General features: G+C 37.4%; 1 protein-coding gene across 1 annotated transcript; it reads left to right on the top strand.

Annotated features, from left to right (window-relative positions):
* The first annotated feature begins 476 nt into the window (after positions 1 to 476).
* On the top strand, positions 477 to 22,649 carry LOC143227262 (uncharacterized). Its single transcript, XM_076458726.1, has 6 exons — positions 477 to 887; positions 2,193 to 2,373; positions 9,308 to 9,384; positions 11,373 to 11,456; positions 11,578 to 11,664; positions 21,422 to 22,649. The coding sequence occupies exons 2-6, from the start codon at positions 2,292 to 2,294 to the stop codon at positions 21,455 to 21,457; spliced, it is 366 nt and encodes a 121-aa protein (XP_076314841.1). The 5' UTR covers positions 477 to 887; positions 2,193 to 2,291; the 3' UTR covers positions 21,458 to 22,649.
* The last annotated feature ends 2,909 nt before the right edge of the window (positions 22,650 to 25,558 follow it).

Raw genomic sequence — 25,558 nt, 5'->3', positions numbered from 1 at the left:
ATTTCATTTAAATATAGCACTAAATGTCTAGAATAATAAAACTGATCGACTTTTAGTGGCGCTTGTAGTAGCTGAAACAGTAAAAGGAGATCATGTCATAATTTCTTAGTTTTTAACTAATAAAATAAACACCAAAAGGCACTTAAATTTTTTGATATCAATTTTGAGAAATAAAATACACACAGATAATTACTATAGTAGCTTAATATTCGTTATGTTTTTCAACCATTAAAAATAATTTCTACCAAAGTCCAATGCTTTTAATCTTTGTTTGACCGTTATACAACTAGTCACCAGTTTTTTTTTGTGTGAAATATTTTACAGTTAGGCTCAGGTGACCAAGCTGAGTGTATGTTATATCTTCAGAGACATCCGGTCGTTTTGGTGACTCAGGAAGTCACTGACCGTTAGAAGTCGTTAAATTTACGCTACAGTAATTTCAGCATGGTTGTGAATTTGGATACTAAAGGAAGTTGTTCAGTATAGTCACCGACTGCAACCGATGCAGTGCTGAATAGTTGGATTTTTTGAACATGTATATATGTATGTGTGTGTGTTTGCATGCTTGTGTGGGTTCCGTGAAAGTTTTTGTATTGTTGTAAACTTTAACTCACAATGCCAAAGTGTATTTGACTAAAATCGTATATATGTTGTCGTGCTTTGTTTGTCCATTCCAGTACGTGCTGTCATGGTAACGCGCGTGCCAAACTTGAACATGTGGACAAGGATAGGCGACTGTTAAGTTTCATACCAGGTGTGTCGAAGCACGTGATAATATGAACTAGTGCCTACTGTGTTTAGAATTTATGTTCAGCATTAATAATTTTGGAAAGGGTTGAAGTCGGTTTACCGTGTTGTTACAATAACAGTTGCTTAAAACAAGAATGGTAAGTTTCTTTCGTTTGTTTGTACATGGTTTGTAAAATAAAATAAAAATATGGTTATTAAGAACCATGCAAAAAATTTTACAACGTGAATGTTATTCTCCAAGAAAATTATTATTATTTATTTATCGGTAGATAATAACAGTAATTTAGTTATGCCCCACTTAAATCGTTAGATGTGGTTTACGATTTGGTATAAAGTTGTTGTTGTTTCACTTTAAACTTATAATAGTAAGCACTTGCTAAACTAACAATGCTATAGTAACACTGCTGTGCAGTATAATAAAATCGTTTGTTTGTATTTGTTATTTGTACTGTTGGGTTGTTTTATTTTAGCGCAAGGCTACACAGTAGGCTATCTGCGTATTTTGTGTTTGTGTTTTCTTACAGCAAAGCCACATTGGGATATCTGTTAAGTCCACCGAGGATTATTGAACCCCTGATTTTTGCGTTTTAAATCCGTAGACTTACCATTGTACCAGCGGGGGATTCTGCGTATTTTCCACCTCAGAAGAATCAAAACTTGATTTTTATCTTTTCAATGCTTACATACTGTACAATAAGCAAAAGACAGTGGAAGTGTATATTGTATTCTGTCAAAGAAAATAGTGTCTGTAGGGTTTTACCCTTATTTGGTTATGTTTTCTGTGACGACACTGTTCTGTTAGTTGTAATGTACATAGGCATAATTTACGAGGTGGAAATGTCTCCTGTAATCGTTTTTCATAAATTGATATTTTCACTGTCGAATCTTATCAATAGCAGTGTTAAGTAGTGGTATGTGCTCTTGAAAAGCATATATAACATAGTATTTTTTAAAACCAAAACTGTATTTTTAATAATAGATATACATATACAGTACGTACATCAAATATGTAATTTTAAAGTTGGAAATACAAATGTGTCGAAATATCTACCCTGAACCCTATATTACAACAAATTCGGCTCTTGTTAAAAATAGACAAACAGCTATGAATCAAAGGCTTGAAAGAATATTCAACATGTTGTTTGAAGGTATTTCTTTAAATCGAATCAATATTACATATATATACATGTAGGTTTAGAACTTTTTAACAAAATTAGCTCTACCAACGTTAAATAATGAAAGCACAACATTTTGTTATAATTAAAATTAACAATGTAATAATTGTAATCTCTATACGCATGCACTGTCTGTGTTAACAATTTTCAGGTTTGTGGAGAAAACAAAATTGGAATTTTGAGTCTTATTTCAATGTAGCAATATTAATAAATATCTAAATTTAAACTTACGTTTTTTACAGTTAACTTTGAAATCAAATTTCATAGGTTATTGTGTGACAAAAGTTTGGAAGTTTTGTTAATCAAGAACCCGTAGAAATTAAAAATCCTGGAGTTAAGGTCTGTTTGTATACATTTATAACCGTAATGGGTTGTGGATCATCCAAAGCAGTAACAACAGAAGAAACAAATTCTACTGTGCTGCCACCAGCTGAGCCGAAAAACACAGGTACGTACGTATATATATATATGAAGGTTAAGCTCTCTCTCTCTGTATAGGTATTTGGTATTGATATTTTTCTACCCAGGAGGGTCAGGTTTTGTTAACCTCTTCCTCCTTCCTTCAAATTTATGTTTTTTTCATGTGTCAAGCGTATTTATATATGGTACACGAGGGCCAGAGTAACCCGCACTTACTCAGGCCCCTTTAAGGGCAATGTCCATGCACGATCTATACATACACTTGATACAAATAAAACATTTCTCTTATAATTCCATAGATTATGAAAAAAAAGTTATGTAATTAATCTCTAAACTAATGTGGAGTCTAGTTAATAGGTGGCCTTTTTATTATTTTTTTATTTTTATTTAGAAAATATATATTCACTGGGAAAAGGTGCTTAGGTCTATCATCATCATGTAAAAAATACCTGTTAAGTTCGCTCACTAGTTCATTTTTCTCCAACTTTTATTAAAATAATTTATTGTACTATGTAGGAGTCTATCTGCTATCTGTTAAATTCTGAAGATGTTCTAGGTACTTTTTAAAGCTGTTGTGACTAATGTATTTTGTATTGTGTGTAGTTTTGTTAGAAGTAGGTTTTTGCTTACATTTATCCATTCAGGAGGAGTTGCATAGTCAATGACGGGTCTAATGTATATTTTGTATATTTTCATAATGTTGTCTACCGTAGCTCTATTGTTTTTTGCCAGTTAGACTCCTAGCATAGTTTGTTCTTCGCCAAATTTTTGTTCTAATATTATTTATGTGGCTTACCCACGTAAGTTTTGAATCAAACGTAAGTCCTAAGAATTTTGCTGATGTATCAATCTGGAGATGTTCACCATTCATACAGATCTGTGGTTGTGCTTTTTATGTTTAGTTAACTTTATGAATACTACTAGTTGTGTTTATTTTGATTCTGTATTTTTGGAAATATTCACTTATTCTATTTAATTGTGGTTGTATGTTTGTGGCTGCTATTGATGGAGGCCTGGCATGGCCAAGCGCGTAAGGCGTGCGACTCGTAATCCGAGGGTCGCGGGTTCGCGCCCCCGTCGCGCTAAACATGCTCGCCCTCCCAGCCGTGGGGGCGTTATAATGTGACGGTCAATCCCACTATTCGTTGGTAAAAGAGTAGCCCAAGAGTTGGCGGTGGGTGATGATAACTAGCTGCCTTCCCTCTAGTCTTACACTGCTAAATTAGGGACGGCTAGCACAGATAGCTCTCGAGTAGCTTTGTGCGAAATTCCCAAACAAACAAAAGCTATTGATGGTGTTGGTGAATTTTTCCAGATTGCTACATTGTCTGCAAACTGTGATGAGTATCCATTATTTGGATCTTTTAGAGGCATGTTATTCACGTACATGATGAAGAGGATAGGGCTATCTACCTCTCCTTGAGGGACACCAGCTTCTGGAGTGAAACTATCAGAGAATGCCCCTTCAACATTTATTCTGCATGATCTGTTTTCCAGAAAGTTTGACAGCCAGCGAATAGTTCCCCTCGGTAATCTCGTTTCTTACATTTGGAACCGGAGACCGTTGTGCCATACAGTGTCGAATGCTTTCTCAATATCAAGAAAGCAAGCGACAGTGCATTCGCTTTTATTAAAACTATCTACAATTGTTTCTGTTAATCTGACTAAGTGGTCTGCTGTTTGTCTGAAGTTTCTGAAACCATTTTGTTCTTCTGGTAATTTTGATGTTGTCTCCAGGAATGTGGAGAGAATGTTACTAATTATTCTCTCTAGAATTTTGCTTACACAGTTGGTCGGGCCGATTGGTCGGTAGGTATTTGGGTAATTGGCTGGCTTTCCTTCTTTATGGAACAATAATATATTTGCATGCTTCAAAGAAACCGGGATATAACCAGAATATATTAATAGATTAAAAATTGCTGTAAGATGTTCAAATAATTTCGGAGTGTCTTTCTTAAAAAGAATGGCTTGTATACCAACTTCTCCTAGTGATTTATTTTTTGTGTTTGTTATTTCTTCTAAGAGTTCTTGTGCTGAAATTGTGTTTGTGTAGTGTTTGTGTTGTTGGTTTGATAATTATTTAAGTCTACTGGGAAGAGTGTTTTAAATAATTCACTGTTGTTCATTATAAAGTTATTTACTTTATTATTGTAGTATGTATTCATGTCTGGGTCGTTATTTGTTTTGAGCGTATTTTCAAGTTGTTGTTTGAGTGTTTCGGCATTTTTGAAGGTTAAGAATTGTTTGGTTTGTTTCGAATTTCGCGCAAAGCTACACGAGGGCTATCTCCGCTAGCCTTCCCTAATTTAGCAGTGTAAGACTAGAGGGAAGGCAGCTAGTCATCACCATCCACCGCCAACTGTTGGGCTACTCTTTTACCAACGAATAGTAGGATTAATTGTCACATTACAACGTCCCTATGGCTGAAAGGGCGAGCATGTTTGGTGTGACTGGGATAAGAATTGTTACTCAATATTCTATTTTTGTAGTATATTTCAAAGCTTTGTATACCTACTTATAATAGTAAAAAATATTCTACTTTTCCTCCTCAACCATATTTCATTAAATAAATGTATTTAATTTCTTAATATTCCAAATAAATTCTTTAATACGCCAGTAAAGTCCTTAAAATGTGTTTCCCTTTCTTATAATTATTATAATTCACGTGTTATATTACAGAGAGCTAACGGAATAGTGTGCGTGTTTAAAAAATTAATAACTTTTCTTTGTAGCCTTTAAAACCAAATAATATTTTAAGTAACCAGGATTTACAGTTTCAAATCGAAATGTGTTGTAGAATTACTAATGCGTTTTAAGAACCCACCGTTATTATTTTTTCAAACTGTATGTATACCACAGTGTCTATGACTTTGTTACCCACAGGATTACTAATATATTTTGTAGTGTGGGAAACAATACTTAACATACTGTACACTGTATTTGTTTGTTTTGTTTTTGAAACAAGGCCACACTTGGGCTATCTGTTGTGTCCACCGCGAATAATCGAACCTGGAGTTTAGCCCTGTAAGTCCATGTACTTAACGCTGTCCCATCAGACCACGTATACTTTTCAGTTTGTTCTATTGACCAATCGAGAGAATGGAACAAAATCACGCGGATAAGGTCGTTAACATTAAAACAAAACAGAACTGCAGCAAAATCAATGTCTGACGACAATGAGGTAGGAGTGTGGCCTAAAATCACAGCGAAAATAATTTTAATATTGACGTAATAAGAGGTACAAAATATAGAATACATATATGTTTTAAAACAATCATAAATAACATTTTTTATTCTGTATTATTTCCCGCTTCCCCATCTTTAGTGAATCGTTTATCTCTCTCTCTTTTGTTTCTTCAAAATGTTATTTTATTTGTATGTAGAACATATTAATATTTGTTTTAAAGTACTGTCTCGTTTTTGTACAGGTCTTACAAATAACCCTAACCTCCTTATCGCTGGTTGTAAGCCTCTTCTACGCCTTTCACTAATATATAAAAGTAGCTTAAATCGTAAAGTTATGTATGTCGTCCTGTTTACAAATAGAAAAGTTTACCTTTTGAGTTTTATTTGAGACATTTTAAAATAAACCATAATTAAAACTATTTAAGTAATAACTCTGACTATGTGTTGTAGTTCTGTCATTCCTTCGAGTTTGCTTTTTTTACCATTACAAACTCAGTTGGTCTTCACGACTTGTTTTATGAGAGCGAGTTGTTTGTTTCTTTTCACGCGAGGAGGATGACATAAATCTAATTGTAGATTCATAACTTGCTACATGTATTTACGTTTCAGATTATTTGCAACTGATATATTGTTTCACCACGTTTCCTGTATGCTTAGGATTATCGTCTTATTGGAAAATGGATATCCACTTGATGAGTCATGTTCCTGAAGGAAAAAAAACAACAACTTTGCTTTCTATGTGCTGAGAGCCATGACTAGATTCACTCTATTACTACTGGGCATAGTATGACACTCTGAACTTTTATAGATTTTACTTTCGTTGATTAGTTGGATGACATTCAATCGCAACATAAACTATAAACGTGCAAGATACTTTGGTTAAGTTTATTTCACATGATAAAGGGGTGGTGATGGCGTTCCCATTGCGTTTGTCTTTTGTACCATTTTCCTTCCAGTTTCCATTACTGTTTCCAATAACATATTTACATTTATTGAAATTATATTGATTTTAAGTGGGTGAAATAAAAAAACAAAACGTGTCCCAAAATACAAAGATACGAATTTGATAACTTTTCCTTTCTGACATCAAACACTGATTTATTTCACAAAATATAACCTAAAGTTTATTCGTGAGAATTCTAATTTGATGGAGCTACACAAATATAAATAATTTAAATCACAGTTGACACTTTTCTATTTTTAAAAACTTTAAATTTAACTCATTACGCTTGTAGATCAACCCGTGTATTTTCTTACTAGAAGTCAGGTATGGTCGGGTGATTATGGTGCTCCACCGACAATCTGAGGGTTGCGAGTTCGAATCCCTGTCACACCTTTCAGCCGTAAGGGCATTATAATGTGATGGTCAATCTCATTATTTGTTGGTAAAAGTGTAGCTCAAGAGTTGGCGTGGGTGGTGATGACTAGTCTTACACTGCGAAATTAGGGATGGCTAGCGCAGATAGCCCTCGTGTAGCTTTGCGCGAAATTCACATCAAACAAACAACTCTTTTTAAATCTTTACGACTACAGCCCTCTTTGTTGGAAACATGACAGAAGTAGAATACTGAAGATGGATTAAAAGTAACAACGCGTGCTCCCTAACAGTGCACGAGCTAAGCGAACTAATACTACATTATGACGTAAGTAAGAGCGTTGTGAACCCCTAAAATAAAAACGCACAGGTATAAACACACATAAAGATCACAAACTGATTGACTTGATTTGATAAGTTAGTTGCCAGGCCCAACTTTTCACTCGTACTTGTACGTGTGGTAGGCTCGTAAATGCATCGGCGATCAAACATCTACTCAAGGTGAGATGAATGTTACTTGTCTTAGCGAGAATTGTCGATACTAAACTTCCATGAACAGGACAAGCTCGAGTTATTTTTCGGAAACGTTTGACTTGAGCTACTGAAAAAAACAACGAAAACCACACATTCGTTAGGGCACGTACTTCACTGACCAGGAGGACGTCACAGTTGAACTGTGTATACATTACACTATTTTTACTGAAAAATTATGATTTTAGCTTTTGTAATAACGAAACGAATCTTCCTAGAAATATATCACATAGCACAAACCACGTTAAACATGCTGAATTAATCCATATCTATTTTAACAGTATTATAGTGCACAATTATGCCTATATATTTAGTTCTTTCACGATAAAACTCTTTTAACTTTTTGAAAAGATTTCGTTATAAAGGTTACAACTTTTTTAAACTGTATTTTCATGCCTGTTTGGTTGCTTTCCTATGAGGTTTAGTAATAGTTCTTTTAACGTGGGCCTGGCATGGCCAAGCGCGTAAGACGTGCGACTCGTAATCCGAGGGTCGTGGGTTCGCGCCCACCTCGCGCCAAACATACTCGCCCTCCCAGCCGTGGGGGCGTTGTAATGTACAATCAATCCCACTATTCGTTGGTAAAAAAGTAGCCCAACAGTTGGCGGTGGGTGGTGATGACTAGCTGCCTTCCCTCTAATCTTACACTGCTAAATTAGGGACGGCTAGCACAGATAGCCCTCGAGTAGCTTTGGGTGAAATTCCAAAAACAAACAAACAAACACAATCTTTTAACGTGTACGTGATAGAGAGAAACATAGTTACTCAATAAGTATTTGTCACATAATAACTCATGAATTGAAACCTTAGGACTAATAAATTGACTGAGCCACTAAATCACAAGGCTCAAGAACAAACAAACGCATCTAACCTGAGTAAAAAAAACGGGGGAAGTATTTCATTAAAATAACATCAATTCCCCGAAAAAAACAAAACAACAACAACAAAATAAAAATCAGCTTTGTCATAGGTCAGTTTCAGAGTTACATAAGCCTGTTTATAACAAGAAATAGAACTTATACCACAAAAGGATTAAATATTACATTATGTTATTAATTATTTTAACATGTTACTTACTAGATCATGTTACTTAGTAGGTCATGTTATTTACTTATTAGATCATATTGCTAAGTAGATAACGTTACTTATTATTATATCACGTTACTTGTCTATTAGCTCATACTTATTAGAGCATGCTACACACTTGTTAAATCACGTCACTTACCTATTATATCATGCTACTTACCTACTAGATCATGTTTTTATTTATTATGACATGTTAATTATTATAGCGCATTACTTACCTATGAGATAATACTATTGCCTATTAGGTCACGCTACTTACTAATTAAATCTCGTTGCCTATTAGATCATGTAACTTACTTATTAGAATACACGCCCCTTCTTACATACGTCATAATGTAGTATTAATTACTATTTTTATTAGAAAATGCTACTTACTTATTAGACCATGTTACTTATTCCCTACGTCTTTTGGGATTTTAGGCCATGTAACAGTTCCTATCACGCGAATATTCTCTTGGTTTCTTTTCGCGCTTGGTTCTACTTTGCAATATTTGAACAATCATAGTGTGAGCTTCTATCCCATAAATATAAAGTCGTATTATCATGCGGTTTTTTTCCATGGTCATATCGTTTAGTAAAATTAAATTTTTTTTTAATTCTCTTTCATGGATATTTTAAAATCTTACCTTTCGTGCATGCCCTGTTTGAATAGAATTACTGGTTTTTATTATCAGATAGTCTTTAGTCAGATTAAAGGATAATTATACACAAATTTCCAATACTTTCTTGTATTACCACTGTCATTTACGAGGAGAACTTTCCATTCGACGTGTGGTTATGGTGTATTATCACGGGTTCTGATAAATATTTTTAAAATCAATCTGTTCATATTTTTATTTTCCAGTTCCTCCACCAGTAGCGTTTGAAGTGCCTTTGGAAGAAGAGAGCATTATCAAGAGACATCCGCCTAAACGATTACAGGTACAGGTTATTGTTTGAACAAAAAAGGAAAAAGGTTAAAGATATTTTAGAAAGTGACTTAAATTCGTATTGGATGACGTGATGTCATCCATTTGTTCGAACGTGTTTGAAAGTCATGACAAAATACGACAAATGACGTGCGCTTTGTTATCTCCTGAATTAATTAGTTAGATTACTTTCATGCCAAGTTGGCACGTCGGATCCGGTGCTGAATTGTGGAATAGTTGGCGTAAGCGGATGAGAATGTAAACACACACAGACACCCATCGCAATTAACACCCATCCTCCTAACAGCTGGTACTCGCCGTACAGTTGGATGGACTGGACCAAGTGGGGTTAAAGTGTTTTGCTTAAGGACACGAAAGCATGAAGTAGGCAAACTACGAACTATCTGATTAAGAGTCCAAAGCCACTAAGCCAAACTGCCTCTTATTATATCTTGAACAGCACAGTGGACATATTGAAAATAGTTTTATGCTTAAACATAAACAAATAAAAATCCCACAGCTCCTATGGTCACTCATCGAGAGAGTTGTTCTAAAGTAGTACAAGTCAAACCTGAACGTGCTGTCCAGAACATCACCAGTAGTAGTTTGTTTTGTTTTAAAGTTTATGCAGCGCTACACGAGAGCTATCTGCACTAGCTGTCTCAAAATGAGTTGTGAAAGACTGGAAGGAAAGCAACTAATCAATATCACCCACCGCCAACCTTTGAGCTACCCTCACTAATAGTGATTTTGGAATTCGAAAATACATAAAATTATCAGAATAGGGACATTCCAAGTGTGTTAAAACAATAAAATAGTTTTCTAACGTACCTTCAACCTTCAAATTAGAACGATCAACCTGACACCTTGTGAATTAGCAGTATTTTTTTAGTATTTAGATAATAAAATTGAGCTTATTTTCTCAAAGCTTCAAAAATAAAAATGATTCTCGTGCGAAAATTGTGAAGGTAATGTTGACTTTTGTACCAGGAGACAATTTCTGGAGATGGCGCATAAGAGTTATTCAAACCGAGTTTTTTTAAAAAAGAGTCTCGACCAATATGACAGCTAATAATTATACTTTTGTTTCTTGATAAACGCAACGCCACACAATAAGTTATCTGTATTGTGTCCTTCGCGGGTATCGAAACTTTATCTCTAGTGTGTTAAGCCCACATATTTAGTATTAACCTGCCGAAAGAGAGCACTATTTATATGACTAATTATTAAGATAAAAGTATTCAGTTCTGTTGTACTGTGAGGTGAACATTCCCAAATTATTGAAAAAGTGAAGGGACATGTCCCTGTATTCTTAGTCTAAATAACGCTTATGGATTAACTTTTACAGTACATACACATATATATTCACTAAATACATGTATACACACAACCTTTATCTCCAGAATGTTCACTGCTTCTTTTTGTTGCTTCTTAAGAAAAAAATTAGGGTAACTGTTTTAATTGCAAGTTTACAACACGTGATCTTAATTTTCAACAGTGTGTCTGTAGGACGATAAATAGTCCAGAAGTCGTTTCACTGAATAATAAGACGTTTTATATGACTCGACACGGCCAGGTGGGTTAAAACGTTCGACTCGTAATCCCAGGGACGCAGGTTCGAATCCCCATCGCACCAAACATGATCGCCCTTTCACCCGGGGGCGTTATAACGTGACGGTTAATCCCACTATTCGATACTGAAAGAGTAGCCCAAGAGTTGGCGGTGGGTGGTGATGACTGGCTGCCTTTCCTCTAATCTTACACTGCTAAATTAGGGACGATTAGCGCAGAGAGCCCTCGTGTAGCTTTGCGCGCAATTCCGAAACAAAATACGTTTTTTGAATCTATTTACTGTAGTTGTTCACAAACAAACACGAAGTATGGTGAAACAGTACTTGAATGGATCAGTTTATGTGTTTTTAAATATAAATCTCATGTACAAAAAGATAACTTCAACAAATTCGTATTTTGTCTAATGGTTCATTAATCTGTATTACACAGCGCTTGGAAGAACTTCAACAAAAAGTTCTCACTGTGGATGAGATCGAGGAAAAACAGAAGAAAGCCTTAGAAAGAAGGGAAGAGGTCAGTTGAATAATTAAGAAATTTAAACTGTTTTACAAAAAGTAAGTTTATTTTACCTCTTAGGAAACATATATATATATGTATGTATATATATATATTAATAATTATCATTGTTTTTCAGGTACTGCAGGAGAGAATTCGCAGTTCGCAGAAGATGCAAAAAATGCTTGAAAGGCCTACAGCTAACTTACAAAATGGAATTGAAAAGGTAAACTAACTAAAGATAAAATAAATAAACAAAAAAATTAAAAACAAATCAACAAATTAAAAGCAGATGTAGAAGCAAATAGGGCCCGGCATGGCCAGGTGGGTTAAGTCGTTCGACTCGTAATCTGAGGGACGCGAGTTAGAATCCCCGTCGCACCAAACCTGCTCGCCCTTTCAGCTGTGATGGCGTTATAATGTGGCGATCAATCCCACTATTCGTTGGTAAAAGAGTAGCCCAAGAGTTAGCGATGGGTGGTGATGACTAGCTGCCTTCACTCTAGTCGTACACTGCCAAATTAGGGACGGCTAGCGCAGATAGCCTCGTGTAGCTCTGAGCTAAAAACAACAAAACAAACAAACAACAGAAGCAAATAGACTTTATTGATTCTGACGATATACGTTTCCATTGTTTAATGTCCCCCACCCTCACAGTCGCACAGCGGTATGTCTGTGGACTTACAACGCTAGAAATCGGGTTTCAATACTCGTTGTTGATTCGTTGGTTTGGCGTTTTCTGGCGCAAAGCAACTAGGCTATCTGCGCCAAACATCCGGTAAAAAGTTAAAATTAAATTTATTAAAATTCGTGATAAGGAATTAAGATAAAAAAAAATTAATTTTGAACTAGTTGTTCATTTTTATATCTTGTTTACAGCAGTGAGAGAGAAACTACAGTAATATAAATTGTAAAGGACTTTCTGTATCGTAATTATAATTATTATAACTCGCCAGGATGATTAATAGGTAAGTTTTGTTTGTTTTTTGAATATCGCGCAAAGCTACTCGAGGGCTATCTATGCTAGCCGTCCCTAATTTAGCAGTGTAAGACTAGAGGGAAGGCAGCTAGTCATCACTACCCACCGCCAACTCTTGGGCTACTCTTTTACCAAAGAATAGTAGGACCGATTGTCACATTTCAACGTCCCTATGGCTGAAAGGGCAAGCATGTTTGGTGCGATGGGGATTCGAATCTGCGACCCTCAGATTACGAGTCGAACGCCATAACCCACCTGACCATGCCGGACCGCAACAGGTAAGTTCAAATTTTACCATTAGACACCTGAAGCTGATCTTTCCAGTCCTGGTTTCGAGTCATTTGACGTTACGGTCATTTTTTAAATTTCAAACCGAGCTAGTTGAACGTTAATTCTTAAAAAGGAATCATATCGGAAAAAAAAGTTGTAATTTAAATATTAAAAAACTTAAGTAGCGTTAAAAAGATTAATGGCCTTTAAAAAAAAAAAAATTGTTGACAGTCGTAACGACGGCAAGACAGTAAAATGTGGTTGATTGTGACCTGAGCATCACAACACATTGGTGCATCAGTCCCAGATAAAAGAAAATGATGAATTAAAAAACTGTGACTAGTGCGTAGTCTAGTTAGGACAACCTCCTCTTTCCGATCCGGCCGCGGGTTCGAATCCCTGTCGCACCAAACATGCTCGCCCTTTCAGCTGTGAAGGCGTTACAATGTAACAGTCAATCCAACTGTTTGTTTGTAAAAGAGTAGTCCAAGAGTTTGCAGTGGGTGGTGATGACTAGCTGCCCTCACTCTAGGCTTACACTGCAAAATTAGGGACGGCTCGCAGATAACCTTCGTGTAGCTTTGCGCGAAATTCAAACCAAACCTTTTCTATCTTTTCGGAAGCAAGACGGCCAAAGGACAAGAGAGGGTTTTATTTGGAAAAACGTGTTTTCACGTTGCTCACTCCAGGTCGACTGCCAACTGGCACGGAGCCGAGCCTAGAATACAGGACCATAGTCCACGTATGGAACAGACACAGCAGTGATAGTACCAGAGCAGACAGATTTAGCTGCGGTGTCGGCGAGCTCGTTCCCGCGAGTACCAACGTGGCGTGGCATCCAGAAAAACTGGATAGAAATCAATGTTAAAGAGAAACGGGCCAGTCGAGTTTGAATAGCGGCGAGAACAGGATTAGAACGAATGTGAAGCGATTCCAGGGCCAGTAGAGAACTAAGCGAATCAGTATAAATAGTTCAATTTGAGTACTGTTTAGCCTCTGTGTGATCCAGGGCAAGAGAAATAGCATACAGTTCAGCAGTGAATACAGAAACTGTAGAGGGGATTCTGTGCGCAACCACCAAACAACAACAAACTATGGCAGAGCCCCCACAGTCACCTGATTTTGAACCATCTGTATAAATTGGAATGGAAGGATGGTTCAAAAGATGCCCATCAAATAAAAGACGGTACTTCCAATCAGGAGTATTTTCTTTCCTCAGATGACTTGAAACAAAAAAGGTTACATTTGAGAACTGTAAGAAGCCATAGTGGGATGGGCTGATCAGTGGATACAGCAATGTTATCCAAGGACAGACCCAGTTCATCCAATTGCGCCTGGATACGAAGGCCAAAACGAACAATGGCAGATTTTCTGTTCTAAAAAAGCATGGCCAAGCGAAGAAGGAAAACACAACCCCAGGTGGGTGCTGTGCTGTGCTGAGGATCGAAGTTTCGAAGCATACAATAAAGACAGTTGCAAACGGCAGAGGTGGAGAGGAGGTTTATGAGATTTTGTGTACAAACTCTGAACTGGAGAAATGTGGAAAGCCCCAGATAATGAATGGGGTCCAGAATCTTCAAAGTCGAGGTCTTATCAGAGCCATAAACCAGTGACTTATAGTCCAGTTTTGATCGAATAAGAACACGATATATTTTTAGCATAGAACGTTGATCTGCTCCCCAAGTGGGGGAAGAGATGACACGGAAGATGTTCAGTTCTCTTGTACATTTGACTTGTAGCTGCTTGGTGTATGGTATAAAGGCCTGCTTACAGTCAAAGATAAGCCACAAGAACTTTGTCTCAGGGACCACGGGTAGCACAACTTCACAGATACGGAGTTCAGGATCGAAGTGAATACCCCGTTGGCAGCAAAAGTGCATGAAAACGGTTTCAGAGAGAAAGAAATAAAAACCATTTGCTGTGGTCCACTTCAGTAAACGATTGAAATCAGTCTGTAGCTGCCGCTCTCTATACTTCATGTTCAACGACTGACATGACATAGGAAAGTCGTCGACATAGAGCCTGTTTGCAACAGTAAAAGGGAGTTGTTCATTGATGACATTAATCTTTATACTGAAAAGTGTGACACTCAAAACACAGCCTTGGTGAACTTCAAGTTCCTGTAGAAAAGAACGGGAAACTGTCAAACCTACACAAACTTGGAATCGCCTGTCCATTAAAAAAAATTAAAAAGTGAGCAAATGGCCACGTAACCCATATATATGGAGGTCTCGCAAAATGCCATACCTCCATGTACTATCATAAGCCTTTTCAAGGTCAAAGAATATTGATACAAGATGTTGTCATTTGAGAAAGGCTTCTCTGATTGACGTTTCAAGTCGAATCAGGTGGTCCATGTTGGAGGATTGTCGTCGGAACCCGTACTGGTTGGGCGAGAGAAGGTTTTTGATTTGAGGAATCAAACAAGACGAGCATTAACCATCCTCTCTAAAGTCTTACAGAGACAGCTCGTCAAAGCAATTGTATGGTAGTTTAAAGGAATCTTGGGATCATTCCCAAGCTTAGAGAAAGGTAGGACAATAGCCTGGCGCCAGGCATCAGAAAAACATTCTCTTGCCAGATCCGGTTAAAAACAATCAGAAGAACAGCAGAAGAAGCTGGAGATAGATGGCGCAGTATCTCGTAGTGTATATCATGAGGTCCAAGATCGAGAGGGGACAGAATTATATAGCCAACTGACCTTTCGAATCTTGTCCCATATGACTTTGGAACTGGTAGTTGAAGAGATGCTGGTTGTAAACTTAATCCAAGATTCCTTCTGGCTTTGGCGTCTTACCTGCTGAGCATGTGCATGAGTCTGCTTGAAAGCAATGTGGTTCGAGAGTGTGGGATATCAATGAAATTTATCCCAGACCCGTTTTTGAGCCTTTAGTGCCATGTGGCAGGCAGGATTCCACCACGGACGAGGATATGAAAAACGTGTCAAGGTTTTAATAATACATTGAGCAGCTGCCTATATAATACAGTCAGTTACTGCTGCCATGCAGTCGTTTATTGATGGGTTATAAACAATGGCAGGATCAAGTTCTGCGAGAGCAGTGAAAGAGGGCCAGTTGGCTTGATCCAGCTTCTACTGGGACACGGGTGGCATCGACTACGGCCAGTCTCTCTCAAAATTATAGGAAAATAATCACTGCTTCGTGGGTTATTGTCAAACCTCTAAGTGGGAGAATAGTGAAGGGGGGCAAACTGAGAGATCAGTAGCAGTAAAGGACTGACTAGATATATGAAAATAAGTATAAGAACGTAAGAACCAGCACTGAAAAGAGAAAGATTGTGATCTGAAATATACGCTCTACAGAGCGACCCCTCCCATCAATGTCAGTCTCTTCCCAGATGGGATTATGTCCATTAAAGTCTCCCAGGATTAAACAGGGAGATGGCAACTGTTCAACGAAAGCATGAAGGTCTCATTGATCGCAAGTCTCTTCAGGAGACAGGTAGAAAGAACAAACAGTGATGGTACGACGAAATAAAACACAGATGGCTGCTGCCTCCAAGGGTGTGTCAAGTGGCAAAGACAGGGTAGGGACATGCTGATCAACCAACAGTGTCACCCATCCATGCACTCGCCCATCACACAACCTGTCATTTCTGTACAAAGAAAACTGCCGAAAGGTGACTGTATCGGCTGGTTTGAGAAATGTTTCCTGTAAGGAAAGACATATAGGATGGCAGGAAGCAATCAGTGCTTCAATGTAATCCAGATTAGAATGTAAACTTCAACAGTTTCACTGTATCGAAGTGGCCATTTTTATTTATGTGTAGGCGATTTGGGTGAAGAGCCCTTCTGTTTTCGACCACGTCTTTTTTCTTTATTTTTTTTATTAGAGGGATGTCGGTCGACTTCCCTGAATCCTGCCCTGGGTCGATTTGGCAGGTCTCTGTCGTTGGAAGAAGATTCCAGCAACTAAGGACGTGAAAGAATGATCATTTTTCATTTTGGGGCGGGAGAAGAAGATGTACCCGAGGAAATGCCTGTACCCGGAACCCAAGGAAATGGATCTTGGGGTTTGCTGGAATGAATGTTAGGGAAAGAGATGGGTGTTGATATTGATTCGTCAACCTTTTTAACTATGGAGGTCAAAAGACTTTTCTTCTGGTATGAAATGATTCTTTTGGAGGCACAGAGAGATCCGTTTGCACTTCCACTGTGATAGTGGAATGAAGTGAAGCATTATACATCCGAGATGAAGTGGTGGACAGTGTCTTTTGAGAGAGTAAGTAATGTTTTGAATCGTCTTAAAACGCTACACCTCTTTTTGCTCCAACCATTTAGGGCAAGAACGAAAGTAGGACGGGTGAGAACCATGGCAGTTAATGCAATGACGTTCTGTTTCACACTCATAAACATCATGGTTCTTGACACTGCAACATGCACATGTCAAGGAACCATGATATGATGTCTTCGAGTGACTGAACCTTTGACACTGGAAATATCTGATAGGGTTTGGAATGTATGGCCATACCTTGCAATTAAGATAATTTGCCTCGATGGTGTTAAAATCAGGACATTGGTCGTCATCGTAATTCCATCTTTGCGAGTGGAGATATGCCTCACTGCAGAAACTTCTTGGGTGGAGAAACCAGCGAAAATCTCCGACTCGGGGATGTTATTCAAATTCCTCTCAACAATAACGCCTTGTGATGAATTCAAAGTAGCATGGGGCATAACCTTAATGGGTATATCCCCAATAGCCTTTGAATATAAGAGTAGTTCACTGTGTCTAAATGTGGATGTTTTCACCAGTATTTCACTGGAGCGAAGCTTTTTCATTGACTTTGGAGAGTCAGCAAGTACCTTTAGTCCCTTCTGAATAAAAAAGGGAGACATTTGCCCTAAATATTTGTTTGAAATAGAGTGTAATATAAGAAAATGAGGTATAGGTGTTATAGATGTTGAAAATTGCTGTTCAGAATCTTCAAGACATAGTCGTTTATCTATGGGTTGTTTTTCACTATTTTATTTAAGTTTTTATTTGGAGGATCCATAATAAAAAATAATGTTTCGGCGTCCACTGACCCCACCCACCATGGAGCCCTACGAGGGGACGCACTACAGTGCCAAACAAAGACACTGCAGCAACGCCAGGTTTTCGTGAGCACTATACCCAGACACCGCATCAGATACAGTGTCCACAACACCTGTTAAGAACATCCAACACTGGTACTTGGTTAACCGTAGCCCAAGTGGACCAACCGATTGACCCTAGGAGTGCCACCCAAGGCCGCCAGTCTACAGGAATTCAAGACCAAAGTGGTGTGTTAGGGTTGGACTCCTCAACCACCAGGATCCTCTTCTTCCCTTCACGGGTCACCACGCACGGCAAACACGTGGATGGGTGTTTAGATCCCAGAGGAGGTAAACAGAAAGAACAGAATCTTCCATAGGAGGTTCCCTCACCACGTACAGGAATCCACACCGAGGGGACACTCGTGGTAGGCAGAACACAGATAGCCTATTGTGCGGCTTTGTGCTTAACTCCTAACAAGCAAACCGTTGCTTAATCGTATACCACTTAGAATATTTAAGGAAGTAAGATAATTTAGAGAACATTTGTTTCACAAAACACTCATGGTGATTTAAACTAGAACATGAAAATTCAACGTGGTATTATTTCAGAGTAATTAGCTTGATACACACACACACACATAGTATAGTAATGTATTAAATCACATTTTGGTATTTATTTCCAAACATCGTATTGGGAGCTGAAATACTAATTTCAAGGACAGTTTTGCCGTCTCCCCATTGTTATATTGTATTCTAATTATTACCTTTCTTCTTATTGTTAGGCCGGCATGGCCAGGTAGTTAGTGCGCTAGACTCGTAATTTTAAGGTCGCGAGTTTTATTCCCTGTCACACTAAACACGCTTGCCCTTTCAGCCGTGAAGGCGTTATAATGTAATGGTCAATCCTAGTATTCGTTGGTTTTGTTTGTTTTTGAACTTCGCGCAAAGCTACCGAGGGCTATCTGCGCTAGCCGTCCCTAATTTAGTAGTGTAAGACTAGAGAAAAGGCAGCTAGTCATCACCACCCACCACCAACTCTTGGGCTACTCTTTTACCAACGAATAGTGGGATTGACCGCCACATTATAACGCCCCCATGGCTGAAAGGGAAAGCATGTTTGGTGTAACTGGGATTTGAACCCGCGACCCTCGGATTACGAGTCGAACGCCTTAACACACTTGGCTATGCTGGGCCAAGTATTCGTTGGTAAAAGAACAGCCCATGAATTTTCAGTGGTGGTGATGACTAGCTGCCTTTCCTCTAGTCTTACACTGCTGAGTTAGGGATGGCTAGCGCACTTAGCTCTTCTGTAGTTTTTCGTGAAAATGTAAAAGAAACAAACAAATCTTGTTATTGTTTTTATTCTATTTAATTATTTTTCGTGAATAAATATCTTCTTACATCTGGCTACAAACGGTGAAAGGCGGTAAAGATCTAACACGTTCTGAACTAGAGTTCACACATCTGCTTCTTTTCGTTTAAGCATGAGAGGCCGGCGAAGATGAGATTAAATCGAACGGACAGTGTAACCCAAACAGTATTTGTGTCTTACTTCCACCAATGCCTCAAATATTCATGAGACATTATCTAACGCCCCATCCTATGATTTGTGCCCTGGTGTTGGATGTTCATTATTTTTTCAAGTGTATTTTTCATCTATGTATTTTAGTTTATTTTAATTTCCTTGCTTAGAAAATCAAATTGCATTACATCAAGGGTTTGGATATGCTGTATAAATTTCACGCTGTTTTTTCTTTTATTGTAAAGTCTTTTATAAACTTTTTGTAGCTTTCTTAAATAATTCAAGCCCCGGCATGGCCAGGTGGTTAAGACACTCGACTCGTAATCCGAGGGATGCGGGTTCGAATCTCCGTCGCAGCAAACATGCTCGCCCTTTCAGCCGTGGGGGAGTTATAATGATCGGCCAATCCCACTCTTCGTTGGTAAAAGAGTAGTCCAAGGGTTGGCGGTGGGTGGTGATGACTGGCTGCTTTCCCTCTAGTCTTACACTGCTAAATTAGGGACGACTAGCGCAAATAGCCCTCGTGTAGCTTTGTGCGAAATTCATAAACAAGCAAATAATTCAGTATTTAAATATACAGACGCGCACACACACAGATATATATTTATTTTGGTCATTTCGACAATAAACTAAATTAGACACTATAGACTGCAGTGGTATTAGTTAATTTGTTGTGTTCGTATATTAGTCAATATTCCAAATAGCGTGTATCCTCCTGTTGAATTAAAATATGTGTTTAAGAAACTATCACGAGTGAAACATTTCTTTAATTTGGAAAATGGTTTACCTTTATTTCCGCTTTCGATACGAGCGAAACTAGATTGAATCAACAATGAAAATAGTGTTGACTGTCATCAATGAACATACCACACGCGAAGGTCAATCTTCACATGCAACACTAATAACCGTGCTTGCCAGTTTATGGTATACAAGTAAATAATACTTAAAAATTGAAACAAACAAACAAGCCTTACTGATCAATAAACAGAGACATACGTTAAATCAGAACTACTACTGTGGCATTCGTGGGTTCACTGTTTTACCTATCGGGTAGTTACGCAAATAACAGGAGAACTTGGAAGGATATGTATCACGGTGTTGCAACTGAAAATTTGGTTAACTGGGTTGGAAAAAAAAAGAAGAGAGACTTCGATTGCACTGTACACGGCGAATATTCTGAAGGTTTGTAAATATTATAAGCGTGTGTCTGAAATAAAATTGATAAACAATTCACCTTTCTAAGCTGAGACAGAAAGAAAATGTGGCACTTTTCTAGTACCACAGTATTTGGTCTTGTCAAGGCTTTTCTTAAGGACAGGCAGATTATATAATTTCATTGACCCCAAATACTTATATTATATCGATAACCAAAATGGACATATTGTCATGAAATAGCTATGCTTGAAATGTAATGTAATATAAGCTGTCACAAGCGTGTAAATTTCAAGAATAACATGTATAAATTATGTTTTATTTTATTTTCTGATTTTTATACTTAGCATATGTAATTATTGTAATTTTTTTCTCGAGTTTTGCGAAATGTTGTACCCGTACGGTAAATAAGATGCATTCCACTATCTAAATCAGGATATTATGCAACAAAATAACATAGTGCTACGAGTTATTACCTATGTACGTTGTGAAAGAAACATCCAGGCGAATGGGTGCGTAATTAAACTGAGCTAAAACTTGAAAACACGAATTTATTTCATTACGTTTTCATTTATATGACTGTCTGCATAAAATTCTTCGCACTAGTACATTCGGTTGTTGTTATCAAGCTATAATTAAAGTGGCACTATCTGAATTAATGTATTACTTATTTATTATATCAACTTGTTTACAAAAATAAGTGTAAAGCTAGTTAATGGTATGTCGGTACCCTGTCAACCGCGGAGAATCGAACCCTAGATTTCATCGTTTTAAACACGTAAAGGTAAACCACAGAACCATATTTTACCACAATATTATTTCATACAACTCGATAATTTCAAAATTAGTCTATTTCATGTCGCTACCGTTAACAGAAACTGAGTAGTTTCTTGTTACCATAAAATGTCGTAGTAACACGCAAGTGTTTTTTTTTTTAATAAATTGGATGATGTTATTTTAAAATTAATCAAGTTTTAAATAATCCATATTATCAGAATAATGTTTTCTTGTTTTTAAAATTCCAGATAGAAGAAGAAGTTACTGGTGAACAGCAGACGTAGTGGGATTAATTTCGACGAAAGACTACCCACCCACCTGATAACACCCCCCTCGGAACTCCTCACATTGTTATTACTAAACGTCACGTGTTTAATGAATGAACAAGTAACAATAATTAAACAAAAACAACCACAAAGTTTGTAAAGATTGATGTATGTGTGTGTATACACTCATAAGCACGCGAAGTAAAACATGGATCATAATATTTGTTAACCCTCGAATTACCAATGGATACGGACCCGAATGATTTGTTTCATCACATTTTGTACAAATCGTTTACGCACCAGATCATTTGCGGGTTTATGACTTACTGGTTACAAGGTCTCTAATAATCGATAATTTGTTTGTTTATTTGTTTTGAATTTCGTGCAAAATGGAAGACAGCTAGTCATTACCACCCACCGCCAACTTTTGAGCAACTCTTTTTACCAACAAATAGTAGGATTGACCGTAACGTTATAATGTCCCCACAGGTGAAAGGGCAAACATGTTTGATGCGACGGTGATTCGAACCAGTGACCTTTAGATTACGAGTCGAATGCCCTAACCACTTCGGTGATTTAAGTTAAAACATTTAAACACACCAGTGGTATTAGATTTCATTTCACTAATTACTGCTAGACATTACACATTCAAAATGAGTGATTTCACACGATTTTTCCCTCATTTCTTTGTATCGAGTGCTATAACATGAAAAATAAACAGGAAAATTACACGATAATTAGACCCCATCAGCAATGTCTAGGGTAAATGCAAAATCCATAGCGACTCGAACTGTAAACAAACGCGTGCTTTGAAACCAATACAACTTCTTTTAAGGAAGATTACTGTTTACAGTACAACCTCTTGGAAATAAGGAACTACGATACAGTTGTTCCATGATATTAATGTGATAAACAGCGTAGCAGTATAGTTTAATATTAAACATTTATCGCACACATAATGTGTACGTTCACAACCAACAACCATGTTTCTACTATTTACTGGTAGTTTGCATATGTTGTATTTAAACCGCATCAGCATGACTTACATAAATTATTTTTGTGTATGGATAAACTAGCTAGTCACGTGTAGGATACATTTTTTACACATTGAGATAACAAGACATCGATGTTTATTGAGGATTACTCATTTTGTTTTTATTTTTCAGTGTATCACGAATGTAATAGTTGCGTAAATAAAACTAGACTTTTCTCGAACAGTTAATTAAAACTCAAACTTTTCTTTGTGTCAAAAAATACAAAAAAAATCCAAAGTGAAGGGAAAATGCATTGAGCTCTGAAGGATTTCGAATCTGTAAAAAAAAAAAAGTTGTTACCTAAAAGTTCTTGAATATGAATTGAAACGGTATACGTACCGCCTTAAAACATGTGGTCAGCTATTGGTCGGTTACCTCTTTCTTTGTGAACCTGACGATGACCGAAGAAATGTTCGTTCTTCTACATAGTGCTTTCTCTATCCATACCAACCGCTTTTACATATATATTTTTCTCTACAAGCAGGTTTTCTCGTCATCACGAAATATAGTATTGTATTTTATGACTTTATTATGTGGGAAAATTTATACTATTTTTGCATGGTGTATTTAAACCTTAATTAATCCTTTTATTAGTTGTAAGCTGTGTTTGACCCGGCGCATATTCGTCAGGGCTGGTTTATAACGCTATAGTGTTCTTGCGTTACCCTTGCTTTAAGATAGAGGTTACGAAACTGTTGTTCGCGGCCCCCTGGGAATTCGCAGTAGTGTACTTACTTTAAGATAGAGGTACTGTTGTTCGCGGCCCCTGGGAATTCCAGTAATACATTACGTTTATAAAATTACCATTTACTGAAAGAGTAACGAATAAAACAAAATGTGAAGACATTATAAAACCAATATAGTAATATATAAATCCCAAATGAATAATTGTAATTAACATAAACTGAATTACGTAATTTTTGTGCATCTGACACCTTTGCCTGCCGATCTCAATAAACCAAGGCAGTTGATTTCCAGTTGGATTAAAGCATGTAAAATCGAAGTATAGAAATAAGATACACGTGTAGCCGAATCTTCGGATGAAACTGTCATGAAACAAATTCGCAAGATTGTTTCAACAAAGCAATATCATTAAAGTAAATCGTGAGATTAAAAAAAAATCCATATCTAAATCTACTTTCATTGTTTTTCTTAAAATTAGAATAAAAGTTGTAAATGCGGTAACATACGCATGTGATATACACTATATGGCCAAAAGTATGCGGACACCCGTCTATCACACCCATATGTGCTTGTTGAACACATGATTCCAAAACCATAGTAGCATTAATGTAGAGTTGGCCCTCCTTTGCTGCTATAACAGCCTCCACTCTTCTGGGAAGGCTTTTCATTAGATTTTGGAACGTGGTTGCGGGGATTCGCTCCAATGCAGCAACAAGAGCATTAGTGAGGTCGGACACTGATGTAGGGCGAGAAGGCCTGGCTCGCAGTCGGCGTTCCAATTCATCCCAAAGGTGTTCGATAGAGTTGAGGTCAGGGTTCTGCGCAGGCCAGTCAAATTCTTCCACACCAACCTCAGCAAACCATGTCTTTATGGACCTCGCTTTGTGCACGGGGGCATTGTCATGCTGAAACAAAAAAAGGGCCTTCCCCAAACCATTGCTACAAAGTTGGAAGCACACAATTCTCTGGAATGTCATTGTATGCTGTAGCATTAAGATTTCTTTCCACTGGAGCTAAATAGCCTAACCCAAACCATGAAAAACATCCCCAGACCATTATTCCTCCTCCACAATATTTTGCAGTTGGCACTATGCATTCGGGCAGGTAGAGTTCTCCTGGCATCTGCCAAACCCAGATTCGTCCGTCAGACTGCCAGATAGTAAGGCGTGATTCATCACTCCAGAGAACGCGTTTCCACTGCTCCAGAGTCCAATGGCGGTGTGCTTTACACTACTCCAGCTAACGCTTGGCATTGCGCATGATGATCTTAGGCTTGTGTTCGGTTGCTCGATCATGAAAACCAACTTCATGAAGCTCTCGACGAACATTTCTTGTGCTGACGTTGTTTCCAGAGGCAGTTTGGAATTCGGTAGTAAGTGTTACAACTGTGGACAAACGATTTTTACGCGATGGTCTACCACTTCATGGCTGAGTTGTTGTTATTCCTATATGTTTCCACTTAATAACAGCACTTACAGTAATCGGGGCACCACTAACAGGGCAGAAGTTTGACGAACTGACTTGTTGGAATGGTGGCATCCTATGACAGTGCCACGTTGAAAGTCATTGAGCTCTTCAGCACGACCCACTCTAATGCCAATGTTTGTCTATGGAGATTGCATGGCTGTATGGCTGCCTAAAGACATACATACATACATAATACCTAAATATAACACCTACTGGAATATGTAACCCAACAACAACTTGAAACTTTTGCAAATACCAGAAACTGTGTGGGAAAAATTTCAACACATACAGAGACTATTCGTTACGTATCCCAAGTTATTACACATATTTATATTTTAAAATACAAAATCGTACAGAAAGCACTTAATTAAATTATGGCATGGCAGGTACAAACTCAATAAAGATCACCATCATACAGAATGTATTGGAGTTTTATGTGACGAAAAAACAAAAACCAGATAAAACCAGTATTGATATGTATCGCTTCGAAAATACTGTAAGGTCAGTTCCAACCTATATCAAATTACCAGCACACATGCCTTTCCTATCAGTCTGAGCGATTGGCTTTGCACACAATCTTACATCAACAATATATACAAATATTTAAATATCCTTGTTGGGTCTTCAGTTTATTGTAAAACGTTACATTGTACATAAAATTAGCCAATACACACATATTGGAATACTCATTTTGTGAGTTTCTCAATACTAATATTGCACTATTGATTGCAACAGTTAAACATGTTAAGTATCTTATAATTTTAAAATATTAAACCATTATTTTGTGTGCAACACAAGTTCTTACATGAACTTGGGTGTTTAACATTACAAAACTACACAGTTTGTGGAAAACTTAGTAGGTTTAGGTATAATTTTCTTAATTCTAAAAAGCCATATTACAATCAGTTTGTATAATGAATCCTGTTGTCTTTCA

The sequence above is a fragment of the Tachypleus tridentatus genome, chromosome 9 (genome assembly GCF_004210375.1).
Source record: "Tachypleus tridentatus isolate NWPU-2018 chromosome 9, ASM421037v1, whole genome shotgun sequence".
NCBI classification, from domain to species: domain Eukaryota; kingdom Metazoa; phylum Arthropoda; class Merostomata; order Xiphosura; family Limulidae; genus Tachypleus; species Tachypleus tridentatus.
The sequence above is the reverse complement of the archived record's forward strand: the minus strand, read 5'-3'. Positions and strand labels throughout refer to the sequence as shown.